Genomic DNA, 14,875 nt, shown 5'->3' on the forward strand with positions numbered 1-14,875 from the left:
GACCTCTACTCTACAGCACTGTGGTGCAGTCTTTTTTTGAGAGAGGGAACACCTCATACTATAGAGTTTTTTCATAATTATTATTATTATTATCATTATTATTATGATTATTATTATGAGTTATTATAGTGTGTATTATGTGGAAACCATTTATATTCATATGTACAGTGCACTTATACAATAAAAACGAATGAAAGTGACAAATACGAGCAAGTTTAGTAAGCGATTATGCAGGCGGTATAGAGGCGAGTCTCACGCCTAAGACGATCGGTGCCGAAGGGGTTAAAGAGTGACTAACAACTATTCTTTTTTTAACCTATTTATGTACATACAATGCCAGCAATCCTACATAAGGTTGTCCAGACAAGGCACCACACACCAAACATATGCTTAACCTTGTCTGCCCTTGGTGCTAATACATTATCATATGTTGTACCATATATTTGATGAAACAGTATTTAAGAGATGCATAATGTTGAATGTCATATAGCATCATTCTGACACTCACAAATAGATATAGAGGTCATAGAAAGCAAAGTCTCACCTGGGAGGCCTAAAAAACATAGAAAACCAAATGTGTCGATCCTTGATTCCTCGCTGTTTGCTGGCCTCATACAGATGGCTAAAGTTGGTGAGCTCATCCATGCTTGATGTTGAGAGAGTGACATCAATCTGTAAGCAGTTAAATATTGATGTAGAAGTTAACATGTTTCTAGTATCTCCTCTCTTATTTCCTCTTATGCCATTTGTTACTTATCTTTCTCTCTCCTTCAAGATCTTTTCTCCCTCCTTTTTTTCTCATCATTCTTTATTATCATGTCTCATCACCTCTTTCTTAATTCCCTATCTTCCTGCCAGACACCATAATTCCAATGGCTGCCCTTATACCTTGCATTTTTTCCTCTGCTCCAACCACCACCAGCAACCTTGGCCTCACCTCCCCATCATCCCGATCTAGGGCGAGCCAGCGGTTGGCAATGAAAAGAGTCTTGCTCTGTGTCTGCAGGTCCCTAACACTGATGAAGGCCAGCTGCCAGGATGACATGCCCTCCTCACCAGAGTTGTCATGCCACACCCTCAGGTACTGCAGGTCTCCTAGTGGCCTAGTAACACATACATACAAAGAAAGAGTAAGTGACATGAAAATCATGTACAAATATGTAGCTGGAAAAGAAAAGACTAATATCACTCATTTTGTGGTGCCATAGCAATCAGTAATAAAATGACACTTAAGAAATTGTACATGAGAAATAGCTTGGAAAGATATGATGAAATATAATACTGTATTCCTGACAAAGAAATCACCCAACAGAATCAATGACTCACAATATTGTGTAAGCAAAATTAAAACAATCATATCTTTAAAGATATACAAGACAAATTAATCAGAAAAATGTGACATAACAAGCTTGACTCAATACTGTAAAAACACAATTAGATAAAATTATGAAAAATAATGATAAAATATTATTAGAAGACAGGATACATTTCAGTAAGAACTGAAAATTGTATAAAAAAGAAACACTTTGCTGTATAGCATCAATATTAAGGTATATTTGAATTGAGTGACAACTACCACCACCACCACCACCTACCTTGGTTCAGCCATCACAAATGAGTCAATCCCATTTCTACAAAACACTTTTCGGTTCTTGTCCTCCAGTGTCCTTACTTCTGTCTCTCCACACTCACCTGAAAGAATGATCTAAGGAAAAGAGGGAGGTTGGAAAAGGGATAAAAATAAAAGGAAAAGAAAAGAAGGAAAAGAAGAAAACAGTTAGTTAAAAATTATTGAAAGACTAAAAGTAAAGAAAAAGTTACACAGAACTTTCTTAATCACATCTGACTTAAGAATTTAATTGAGTTTTTCTGAGCAAACTCTGGCTAATAGCAACAAGAAAAAACAAATAGATTATCAAAGAAATAACAAAGATTCCATCAAAGAAATTACCCCTAAAGGAGAAAATTGTCTTAAAAGAATATCCAAAACTACAAGGCAGTCTCTTGAAATCATGCGTCTGCCCCTTACCTGCACTTTGGATTCACAGGAGGCATCCTTATCACTGCCAGTGTACACCACAATCTCATACAGGTAGCGGTCCTCCATGTTGTTGTCCGGCAGCGCTGTGGCTCCGCGCTTCAATCAACAAGACAATCCATGGAATGTAACAGGTACTGCTGAGGCTTACCATATAACATAATAGGATAAGATCTATCTATATACAAACCTGACAGTCTCACATGGAATGAACCAGACAAGACATCACACATTCTCACACATTCACACACATGTTATTCACATGAATATCCCTATCATTAAAAGATACAGGCAACCCCCACTTAATGAAGGTTCACACAATGAAATTTCGCTACAACTAACGTTTCCTTTTACTACCATCTGCTTGTTTAATGATCACCAAACTCACTTTAACAAAATTTTATCCAGGTAATTTTTTCCATGTTTGAAAGCCCACTGTATCACACAAACCAACAGGCTTTTGAATACACCAGCGCCTCTCGTGGACAAAGCGCCCACCACCAAGGATTCTATAAGGATATACGAGTTCAATGAGCAGGCTGGAGGAATTGATTAGGGAGCTTAGCTTCTAACAGATGGCGCGTGGGTCACAGATAGTAAGGGGGTGAGGCATGGGGGGTCCATCAGTGGGGAAGGATGAGTGCCGTTACAAGATTCAAACAGTCAGTCAGTCACAGAAAGGAGCGCAAGGCGCATCAACCATCGCCCTCCTCCACCTGTGCCATACCACACTCAGTGCTCACTTGCACCCCCTACATCTGTCTTGTGACCCCTTCTGCCCTTGTTGTAGGACTATCCCTGAGGCCATGGAACATTTCCTGCTTCAATGCCCACGCTTCCACTCTCAACATACTGCACTACACTCCTGGCTCTCCGCCCTGGCCATCACAACATTCAACCTGCCCACCCTCCTGGCAGCCTCAGGCGTCCACCCCTCCTGGCAACCTGCCATCCTTCACCTTACTTGTGCCTTCTTGAGGAAGACCAGCCAGCTACCACGCCTGTGATACACACACAGGACTACTCCAGGGCTCATAAGGATCCAAAAGAGGCCACGAAGATCTATGCATCCTTATGAGCCCTAGGGTAGTCCTGTTTGGGTATCACAGACGTGATAACTGGCCAGCCTTCAAGATGACACAAGTAAGGCAAAGGACAGCAGGTTGCCAGGAGGGGACCTAAGGTCACCAGGAGGGTGGGTGGGCATGTCCCGTGTTATGATGGCCAGGGCAGTGAGCCGGGAGCATAGTGCAGTATGTTGAGAGTGGAAGCGTGGGCATTGAAGCAGGAAATGTTCCATGGCCTCATGGGTAGGGGTAGTCCTACACCAAGGGCAGAAGGGATCACGAAACAGACATAGGCAGTGCATAGGCATAGGTGGTGATATTATTCACAGACACGAGAGACCCCAGAAAACCAATAGCACTGCTTGCCACCATCTTCACTCCATCTACTGTCTCTACTATTTTCAAGTCAGCAGACTCTATTAAGAAGGCTGGTGAGACCGTATCTTCCTTACAAGCTAAAACAAAAACACCTGAACTCGTGACTCTGTAATGAATAAAATGGAAAGCCTCATGGAAATGTGGTACATAAGTTTTGTATATGGTACAATGATGCGCCCTTTGTTTACATTCCACAGGTTGCCGGTTAGTATCTTTCCCAATTCACTCTCCCTCCCTTCATGAATTTAAGATCATAACATTATAAAGTTACTTACATACATACATTAATGTACATTATAACAAATTAGACTTAAATTAAACTGCTTAAATGTTTAACTTCATAATTTTTAATTTCATTAAACTTTTTACTGTACTATGATGCACTCTCTCTTTGTTAACTCTCAATGGAAGTTCAAGTCAGGGGTCAAACTTGTTATAATTGGTTCGTTTAATGAAAATTCGCTCAACGAACGTTTTTTTAGGAACGTAACCCATTCGTTAAGCAGGGGTTGCCTGTACTAGTCTTGTAAATTCTTCTTAACTATAAAGTAATCAAGTTTCTCCTTAAGAGTCCTAAAATAATTGGAAGACTGTTCATGAAAACACTTTCTTGAGAGTGTAAAGTAATAATTTGTGATACTTATAAATGCTACTGTCTATCACTGATAAATGAGAATGATAACTGCATGTTCATCATTCCCTCTACACTTCCCAATATTTCAAAGCTTACTGTGATCTTAGAAGCTCACACACACACACACACACACACACACACACACACACACACACACACACACACACACGGGACATCGTCGATGGCGGAGGTGGTCGCTGAGCTCCAGAGCAATCATCTATAATTCTACAGTTACCATTGCCTAAGAGTAACCAAGGTGGGAAAGGAGCTGGTAATGTTTGTCCCGTCTCCATATAGTCATGTTAACTGTTGATTAGCAAAATAATGTCCAGTGAAGGTAAATATAAACTGTAGCCTGCGTTTGAGCCATCAGCTGGTTTGTTTACGTCTGCGCAACATGGCGGCCGTGAACTCGAAAGAGGAATCAGACTTCACAGGGTTTCAAGGAATAATGGAGAAGAGCGCTTATGTGAAGAAAATTCTGGAGTTAGAAGGTAAAATTGAAAAACTGTTTGAAAAGTATGAGGGCCTGGAAACGAGTTATGACAATGTAAAGAAAGACTGTGCCGATATGAAGAAGGAAAATGCAGCACTGAAAGAGGAAGTTAAGCTAATTAAAGTGAATTGCGAAAAATGTGGAGAATCTCTAGGAAAAGTGATGGAGAAGCAGGCTGAATGGAAAAAAAGTCAGGAAGTGGAAAGAAAGGAGGTAAATTACAAAGTTGCAAGTCTGGAAAAGGAAATCAAAGAGTCAGGGAGAAAACTTTGGGCCTTGCTGAAATTATAGATCAACAGATCATAGAAGAGAAGATAGCTGAGAAAGTGGTGAAGGTTATTAAGTCAAATGAGACATTGGTGAGGGAAACTGTAGACAAAAAGAGATGTGTGGTGATATTTGGTGTGGAGGAGGATAAGACACCGAGTAAAATGGAGAGAGAGAAAACATAAAAAGGTGATAAATAATATCATTAATGTGGTGCAGGAGGAGGAAAAGACCTAGTACAAGAAATAGAGGACTTCCATAGAATTGGAAAGTTCACAAGAGAAGGTATGAGGCCAATAAGAATCAAACTTAAGTCACAAAAGGATGTAGATGAATTGGTGGAGAAGTCATGGAGGCTAGCCCAGCAGGAAACAACAAGGAAGATTTGGTTGAGAAGAGATCTCGGTGAAAAGGAAAGAGAAATGTTAAATGAGTTGAGAAAGGAGGCTTTGAAAAAAATGAAGAGAGGACAGAAGAGGAGAAGAAAGAGTTTTTCTGGAGAATCTTGGATATGAGACTGAGGAAGTGGTTCATAACCCAGAAAAGTACAGCAAGAAAGGACTAAAGAAACTTACATATGAGCGAAATGTAATGTATTCCAACATAAATGGAGTGATATCGGGATTTTAGAACTCAACGATTACTTGAGGGACAAGAACCCAGATATTGTGGGTCTTACTGAAACAAAACTGAGAGAGGAGAAGACCTGATGATGGTTGGAGAAGGAAATATAATGTTTGGAAAAGAAATAGAGTAGGTAAGATGGGAGGAGGAGTGATGTTGCTGGTTAAAAAGATATAAAGGTGGATCAAGTGAAAAAGGTATGGGAAAGGCAGAAGTGCTAAAGATCAGAGCAGAAACTAATGAAGGAAAAAGAGGCACTACATAGTGGTGTACGTACCACCTAAGACAAATGCATGGTCAGTACAGGAATATGAAGAAATGATAAGTGATACAGGAACATGTCTGGAAGAAATGTTGGGTGGCTGTGAACGAACTATAATGATGGGAGATTTTAATTGTAAAGAGGTGTGTTGGGAGGACTGGTCAATGGAAGGATCAGAGACAACATGGGAAATACACTATTGACACTGGCAATGGAAAATGTGTTAACTCAGTGGGTCAAAGAAGATACTAGGTTTGGAGGAGAGGAGCATCGTCAAGACTGGACTTGGTCTTTAGTACAGAGCCAATGGTCATTGAGGAGATGAGGGTGGAGTGCCCTTTAGCAAAGAGTGATCATGCAGTTTTGGAGTTCAAGGTGATAGACGAAGAGAAATCTAGAAGAAATGAAGAATATAAAGTGGGAAGATGGAATTATGCCAAGACAGATTTTGGAAACCTAAAGAAATTCTTTCAAGAGACAAATTGGATGAAATTCAAGAGTGCTAAGGAGCAAATGAAAAGTGGAAGGAATTTATAAAAATATACAAAGAAGGTGAGAAAAATTTGTACCAATAAGACAACATAGAGAAGTTGGAAAGCAGGACTGGTTTAACGATAGATGTGAAAAGGCTAGAACAAGAAAAGAGGATGCATGGAAGAGGTGGAGAAGGAAAAGACGGATTAAGCAGTGGGAAAGTTACAAAAGAGCAAGAAATGAATATGTGTTGATTAGAAGAGAAGAAAGAAAGAAACAAGAAAAGGATATAATTGATAAATGTAAAGACCAACCAAGGCTTTTTACAGACATGTGAACAACAACATCAAAAATAGAGAAAGTATTGAAAGTTTAGAAGTAAATGGAGTATGCAGTGAAGATCCCAGGAAATGGCAGAGGCTATGAATGGATGCTTTCGGAAGGTATTCACAAAGGAGACTGCTTTTGACAAACCACTGGTAATGGAACAGAAAGGGATTATGAAGGAGTTTCAAGTAACTGTGGAGGAGATCAAGAACATGATGGGGAGTTTAGAAGTGAGAAAAGCTGTGGGACCTGATGGGGTATCAGGATGGATTTTAAGAGAATGCAGGGAGCAATTGGCAGAAAAAGTTTGTGAAGTAATTGATGCCTCATTAAGGGAAGGTGTAGTGCCCCAAGACTGGAAAAGAGCTAACATTGTCCCAATCTATAAATCAGGTAACAAGAGAGACCCATTGAACTATAGACCAGTGTCACTTACAAGTGTGGTAGCTAAGATGTGTGAGAGGGTGGTGAAGACTAGATGGACAGACTTCTTGGAGAAAAATGACATACTTTGTGAGTGTCAATTTGGTTTTAGGAAAGGGCGTTCATGCACGACAAACCTGATATGTTACTATTCGAGGGTGATAGATGTAATACAGGAAAGAGATGGTTGGGCTGATGGAATATATCTGGATTTAAAAAAGGCCTTTGATAAGGTACCACACCAGAGACTGATCTGGAAACTTGAAATGGTAGGAGGAGTGCATGGCAGTTTACTAAAATGGATGGAAGACTTTTGGTAGGAAGAGAAATGAGAACAATAATTAAGGACAGACCATCAGAATGGGGATTGGTGGAGAGTGGAGTTCCACAGGGATCAGTGTTGGCACCAGTAATGTTCGCAGTCTACATAAATGACATGGTGGATGGGGTGTCCAGTTATGTGAGCCTATTTGCAGACGATGCAAAATTGTTAAGAAAAGTGAGATGTGACAAAGATTGCGAACTACTCCAGGAAGACTTGGACAGAATATGGAAATGGAGCTGTACATGGCAAATGGAGTTCAACACGACAAAATGCAAGAAAATAGAGTTTGGCAAGAGTGAAAGAAGAATCAGGAGTATGTACAAGATAGGAAATGAAGACATAAAACCAGTCATGAAGAAAAAGACCTTGGGGTGACAATTACCAATGACCTATCGCCAGAGAGACATATAAACAAAATAATTGGAGAAGTATTGAACTTATTGAGGAACATAAGAGTGGCGTTCGTATATCTAGATGAAGAAATGATGAAGAAAATAATTACTGCAATGATAAGACCGAGGCTTGAATATGCAACAATACAGTGGGCTCGAACTTAAAGAAACACATAAGGAAACTAGAGAAAGTACAGAGGGCTGCAACGAAAATGGTGCCTGACTTAAGAGATTTGACTTATGAAGACAGACTGAAAAGAATGCAACTTCCAACCCTGGAAAACAGAAGAGAAAGGGAGACCTGATAGCAATATACAGAGTGATGATTGGCATGGAAAAATGGATAGGGAAGATCTGTGTATGTGGAATGGAAGAATGTCGAGAGGGCATGGGAAAAAACTAAAATGGCCACTTATAGGAGAGATGTGAAAAATATAGCTTCCCTCATAGAAGGGTGGAAGCATGGAATAGTTTAGACGTGGAAGTGGTCAACGCAAGGAATATTCATGATTTTAAGAAAAAGCTGGACATTAATAGATATGGAGACGGGACAACACGAGCATAGCTCTTTTCCCGTATGTTACAATTAGGTAAATACAATTAGGTAAATACACACACACACACACACACACACACACACACACACACACACACACACACACACACACACACACACACACACACACACAGGGATCAGTGTTGGCACCAGTAATGTTTGCGGTCTACATAAATGACATGGTGGATGGGGTGTCCAGTTATGTGAGCCTATTTGCAGACGATGCAAAATTGTTAAGAAAAGTGAGATGTGACAAAGATTGCGAACTACTCCAGGAAGACTTGGACAGAATATGGAAATGGAGCTGTACATGGCAAATGGAGTTCAACACGACAAAATGCAAGAAATTAGAGTTTGGCAAGAGTGAAAGAAGAATCAGGAGTATGTACAAGATAGGAAATGAAGACATAAAACCAGTCATGAAGAAAAAGACCTTGGGGTGACAATTACCAATGACCTATCGCCAGAGAGACATATAAACAAAATAATTGGAGAAGTATTGAACTTACTGAGGAACATAAGAGTGGCGTTCGTATATTTAGATGAAGAAATGATGAAGAAAATAATTACTGCAATGATAAGACCAAGGCTTGAATATGCAACAATACAGTGGGCTCCGAACTTAAAGAAACACATAAGTAAACTAGAGAAAGTACAGAGGGCTGCAACAAAAATGGTGCCTGACTTAAGAGATTTGACTTATGAAGACAGACTGAACAGAATGCAACTTCCGACCCTGGAAAACAGAAGAGAAAGGGGAGACCTGATAGCAATATACAGAGTGATGATTGGCATGGAAAAAATGGATAGGGAAGATCTGTATATGTGGAATGAAAGAATGTCGAGAGGGCATGGGAAAAAACTAAAAATGGCCACTTATAGGAGAGATGTGAAAAATATAGCTTCCCTCATAGAAGGGTGGAAGCATGGAATAGTTTAGACGTGGAAGTGGTCAACGCAAGGAATATTCATGATTTTAAGAAAAAGCTGGACATTAGTAGATATGGAGACGGGACAGTACGAGCATAGCTCCTTTCCCGTATGTTACAATTAGGTAAATACACACACACACACACACATTTGTCCATGGTGTTTGTTTTGGACAAGACCAGCTGGCGATAAATACCACGATGCCCACTCCAGCCAGGGACTTTGAAGGTTTTGTTACCACTCCAAGAGGGCTTGAAAAATTTGACATGGATGCAAGAATCCAGGCATTAGAAAGTAAGTTTCTAAGCATTAGTTCCATAGAAGAAAAACTGGATAGAGTCTTAGAGGAAAACAAGTACTTAAAAAAAGAAATCTATTTGTTAACGATAGAGACCAAAGAGTTGTTGAGGAAAAAGTGGAAATGGAGAAAGAAAACAAACAGCTAAGGAAACAATGTGACGAGATGAAGGCAAAACTCCTCGAAATGGAGAAGAAAATATCTGAAAGGGACCTGGGGAAGGAGGAATGCCTTAACCTAATATTTGCTAAGATGAAAGAAGTGAAGCAAGAACACCAGGAAGTACAAAAGTCCTTTAGGGAGATAGTGAAAAAGCAGGAAGAAGAAAATAAAGTGATTACACAGAGTGAAATGGAAAAGGCATTAAAGGAAAATGAGTATGTGGTGAGAGATATTGCTGAAAAAAAAATGCGTGATCATAACAGGATTGAGGAAGGAAACAAACAGGAACTGGCAAGATAGGAGAGATAAAGAAAATGAGAGGATTAAGTCTTTACTGAATAAGATCTCAGAAGAGGAAGAGTGCTTATATGCTGAGGTAGAAGAAAGTGTTAGACTAGGAGCTTTTGAGGAAGGCAAAAGTAGACCATTGAAACTGAAATTAAAGTCTCAGGTGGCAGCTGAGGCCTTGCTGAGGAGGGCTTGGAAACTTAAGGACTCTGAGGAGACCAAAACAATTTACATAAGAAGAAATATGTCACAGGACGAACGGATGAAAATGAAAGAGCTTGTAACTGAGATGAGGGAGAGGAATGACGTAAGAACCGAGGAGGAAAAGACTAAGTTTTTTTGGAGGATGAGAAATGGGAGGCTGAAGAAGTGGTGGATAAAACAGACGGAATAGACATTACACTGACAGAAACATCGAAGAGACTAGGAATGGAATTCAAGTGACTTACACGAATACAGATAGATTTCTGTCTAAGAGGCTAGAATGTATGGATTACCTAAGAAACAATGAACCGGACATAATGTGTGTGGTGGAAACAAAGATAAGGCCCGAAATAAAGTTAGATTGGTTTGTTGTAAAACACTACAAAGTATGGAGAAATGATAGAAAAAATAAAGGAGGTGGTGGTATAATGGTTCTTACTAAAGAAGATCTGATAGTGAAGGGAAATGAGGAAGTGATAAATATGCTTATAACAGATGGTAAGAGAGACATTAATATTATAAAAGTATACATACCACCCAGAACCAGTGCTTGGGAATATGAACAGTATCAAATGGTGATGAGAAATACTCTGGACAGAATGAAGCAGGAACTCATCAGAAAGGACAGAGTGATGATAGTCGGGGACTTTAATTGTAAGGAAATAGTGTGGGAAGACTATGAAGTAGTAAACGGTGGAGAGTGGGCAGAGGAATTGTTAAACGTAGCAACAAATAACTTGATGACGCAGTGGGTGAGATCACCAACAAGGTGCAGGGGACAAGATGTTGCAGCAAGGTTGGATTTGGTATTTACCAGGGGCATCTCTCTAAAAGAGGAAATTGAACATGAATGTTTCTTGGGGAAAAGTGATCATGATTTCCTAAGCTTTGAGCTGGATACGGAATTAAGCACGAATAAGATTGTGGAACGCAGGGAGGAAAAATTAAATTATATTAGGGCAAATTATAATCATATAAGGGAGTTCTTTAATGAAATTGACTGGTCCATGGTATACCAGGAAAGGGATATGCAATTGAAATATGATAAATTTATGGATTTGTATAACTCTGCTGTGAAAAGGTTTGTGCCATATCATAGAAAGAAGACTTTAAATAATAAACAGTGGTTTAATAGAAATTGTGAAGAAGCAAAAAAGAACAAAGAAAAGGCATGGAAGAAACTTAAGAAAAACAGTGAAGTATTATCAAGAGAAGTTTACAAAACAGCAAGGAATAGATATGTTGAAGTAAGGAGAACAGCACAAAAGGAATATGAACAGAGGGTGGTGGAAAACTGTGATAGTGACCCTAAAATGTTTTACAAATTCATAAATGGAACACTAAATATAAGGGAGGCAATAGAAAAGGTAAAAAATGGGGAAGAAGTATATGAGGATGCTAGAGATATAGCTGAAATTTTGAATGACAACTTTTGCAAAGTGTTTACAAAGGAGGAGCATTTTATAGGAGAAAGGCCTACGGAAATAAACCAAATGCAGGACATCATGGTTACTATGGAAGATGTAAGGAAAATTATAAGCAATTTGGATATTAATAATTCAACGGGGCCTGATGGCATATCTGGGAGGTTGCTAAAAGAATGTAAGGATCAATTGTTGAACCCTGTATTTAATATTGTGGAAACCTCCATACGAACAGGAATGGTCTCGAAAGACTGGAAAAGAGCTGACATTGTGCCTATATATAAGAATGGTAGTAGAATGGAACCGCTATATTATAGACCATTATCGTTGACTAGTATATTGTGCAAGGTATGTGAAGAAATAATTAAAGCTAAGTGGAGTGAGTATCTAGAAAGTGAGAACATTCTGAGTGAAAGGCAGTTTGGTTTCAGAAAAGGAAGATCGTGTGTATCCAATTTATTATGTTTTTATTCAAGAGTGACTGACATACTACAACATAGAGAGAGATGGGTGGTTGCTATCTACCTGGACTTGAGAAAGGCCTTTGATAAAGTACCACACAATAGACTGATGTGGAAACTAAAGAAGATTGGAGGAGTAAATGATAAACTAGCAAAATGGATGGAAAATTACTTAGTGGGAAGAGAAATGAGAACAGTGGTGTGAGGAAGGAAGTCCGAGTGGAAGAAGGTAACCGGTGAAGTTCCACAAGGGTCAGTGCTTGGTCCCATCATGTTTTTGATCTATGTTAATGATATGCCAGTAGGAATTGACAGTTACATGAACATGTTTGTGACGATACTAAAATTATGAGGAGAGTAAAGAATGTGGAAGATTGTAACAAGTTACATGAGTGGAGTAAAGAGTGGCAGATGGAATTCAATATTGACAAGAGCCATGTTATGGAAATGGGAAGATGTAGATACAGACCAAACAGGGATTACAGGCTGGGTGATGAGAAAATTAAAGAGACCAATGAGGAGAAAGACTTAGGAGTAACCGTGCAAAACACTTTGTCATCGGAGAAACACATTAACAAGATATTTGGGAAAACATATAACATGCTTCAAAATATTGGCCTTGCATTCCACTACCTAGATGAAGGAATGATGAAGATATTATGTACCTTAATAAGACCCCAGTTAGAATATGCAGCTTGTGTCTGGTCATCGCATATGAAGAAAAATGTGAAGAAGGTGGATAGGGTACAGAGGCTGGCAACAAGGATGGTACCAGGACTCAGGGAATTAGACTATGAGGAAAGACTGAGGAAACTGGGGCTGACCACATTAAAACAGAGAAGAACAAGACGAGACATGATAACAATGTATAATTTTTTTTTTTTTTTTTTTTTTTACGTAGGGAAGAGGGCCAGCCAAGGGCAAAAAAAAGAAAGTTAGAAAAAAGCCCACTTGACCGCTGGCTCTCCAAAGAGTACAAAAAGTGCCAAAACCGTCAGCCAAAATTAGGGGAGCAAATGCCTCGATACCTCCCTCTTAAAAGAGGACAAGTTGTAGGAATTTGGAAATACAGATGCAGGGAGGGAGTTCCAGAGTTTACCAGTGAAAGGGATGAATGATTGAGCGTACTGGTTAACTCTTGCATTAGAGAGTTAGACAGAATAGGGATGAGAGGAAGAAGAATGCCTTGTGCAGCGTGGCTGCAAGAGGAAGGGAGGCATGCAGTTAGCAAGATCAGTAGAACAGTTACCATGAAAATAGCGATAAAATATAGAAAGGGATGCAACATTTCGGCGGTGAGAAAGAGACTGAATACAGTTAGTCAGAGGAGAGGAGTTGATGAGACGAAGAGCTTTCGATTCCACCCTATCAAGCAAAGCTGTGTGACTGAAACCCCCCAAACATGCGAAGAGTACTCCATACAGGGACGGATAAGGCCCTTATACAGAGTAAGCAGTTAGAGGGGCAAGAAAAACTGTCAGAGACGCCTCAGAACACCTAATTTCATAGAAGCTGTTTTAGCAAGAGATGAGATGTGAAGTTTCCAGTTAAGATTATGAGCAAAGGACAGACCGAGGATATTCATTGTGGAAGAGGAGACAGTTGAGTGTCATTGAAGAAGAGGGGATAGTTGTCTGGAAGGTTGTGTTGAGTTGATAGATGGAGGAATTGAGTTCTTGAGGCATTGAAAACTACTAGATTTTCTCTGCCCCAATCGGAAATTTTAGAAAGATCGGAAGTCAGGCGTTCTGTGGCGTCCCCGCGTGATCTGTTAATTTCCTGAAGGGTTGGACGTCTCTGAAAGAACGTAGAAAGATGTAGGGTGGTATCATCAGCGTAGGAGTGGATAGGGCAAGAAGTTTGGTTAAGGTCATTAATGAATAATAGAAAGAGAGTGGGTGACAGGACAGAACCCAGAGGAACACCACTATTAATAGGTTTAGGAGAAGAACAGTAGACTCAGTAAGGAAAGCCAGAAGATCACCAGTAGAGCGACCTTGACGGAAGCCATACTGGCGATCAGACAGAAGATTGTGAAGTGACAGATGTTTGAGAATCTTCCTATTCAGGATAGATTCAAAAACTTTAGACAAGCAAGAGATTAAAGCTATAGGACGGTAGTTTGAGGGGTTAGAACGGTCACCCTTTTTAGGAACAGGCTGAATGTAGGCGAACTTTCAGCAGGAAGGAAAGGTAGAAGTCGATAGACAAAGTTGGAAGAGTTTGGCCAGGCAAGGTGCAAGCACAGAAGCACAGTTTCTGAGAACAATAGGAGGGACCCCATCAGGTCCATAAGCCTTCCGAGGGTTTAGGCCAGCAAGGGCATGGAAAACATCATTACGAAGAATTTTGATTGTAGACATGAAATAGTCAGAGGGAGGAGGAGAGGGAGGGACAAGCCCAGAATCATCCAAGGTGGAGTTGTGAGCAAAGGTTTGAGAAAAGAGTTCAACTTTAGAGACAGAAGAGATGGCAGTGGTGCCATCAGGATGAAATAAAGGAGGAAAGATGAAGAAGTGAAGTTATTTGAGATGTTTTGGCTAGATGCCAGAAGTCATGAGGAGAGTTTGAGTTTGAAAGATTTTGACATTTCCTATTTATGAAAGAGTGTTTGGCAAGTTGAAGAACAGACTTGGCATGATTCCGGGCAGAGATATAAAGTGCATGAGATTCAGGAGATGGAAGGCTCAAGTACCTTTTGTGGGCAACCTCTCTATCATGTATAGCACGAGAACAGGCTGAGTTAAACCAAGGTTTAGAAGGTTTAGGTTGAGAAAAAGAATGAGGAATGTACGCCTCCATGCCAGATACTAACACCTCTGTTATACGTTCAGCACAAAGAGAT

General features: G+C 39.9%; 1 protein-coding gene across 1 annotated transcript in view; it reads right to left on the reverse strand.

Moving 5' to 3' along the window:
* Nucleotides 1–14,875, reverse strand: part of LOC123504943 (polycystic kidney disease protein 1-like 2) — a 137,348-nt gene that overhangs the window by 37,618 nt on the left and 84,855 nt on the right. The window contains exons 14-17 of the mRNA XM_045255901.1: nt 2,030–2,137; nt 1,596–1,705; nt 938–1,103; nt 545–672 (exon numbers count right to left, since the gene is read on the reverse strand). Of these exons, the coding sequence (XP_045111836.1) occupies nt 545–672; nt 938–1,103; nt 1,596–1,705; nt 2,030–2,137 (512 nt within the window). The remainder of the gene's footprint in view (nt 1–544; nt 673–937; nt 1,104–1,595; nt 1,706–2,029; nt 2,138–14,875) is intronic.

The sequence above is a fragment of the Portunus trituberculatus genome, chromosome 17 (genome assembly GCF_017591435.1).
Source record: "Portunus trituberculatus isolate SZX2019 chromosome 17, ASM1759143v1, whole genome shotgun sequence".
Taxonomy (NCBI): domain Eukaryota; kingdom Metazoa; phylum Arthropoda; class Malacostraca; order Decapoda; family Portunidae; genus Portunus; species Portunus trituberculatus.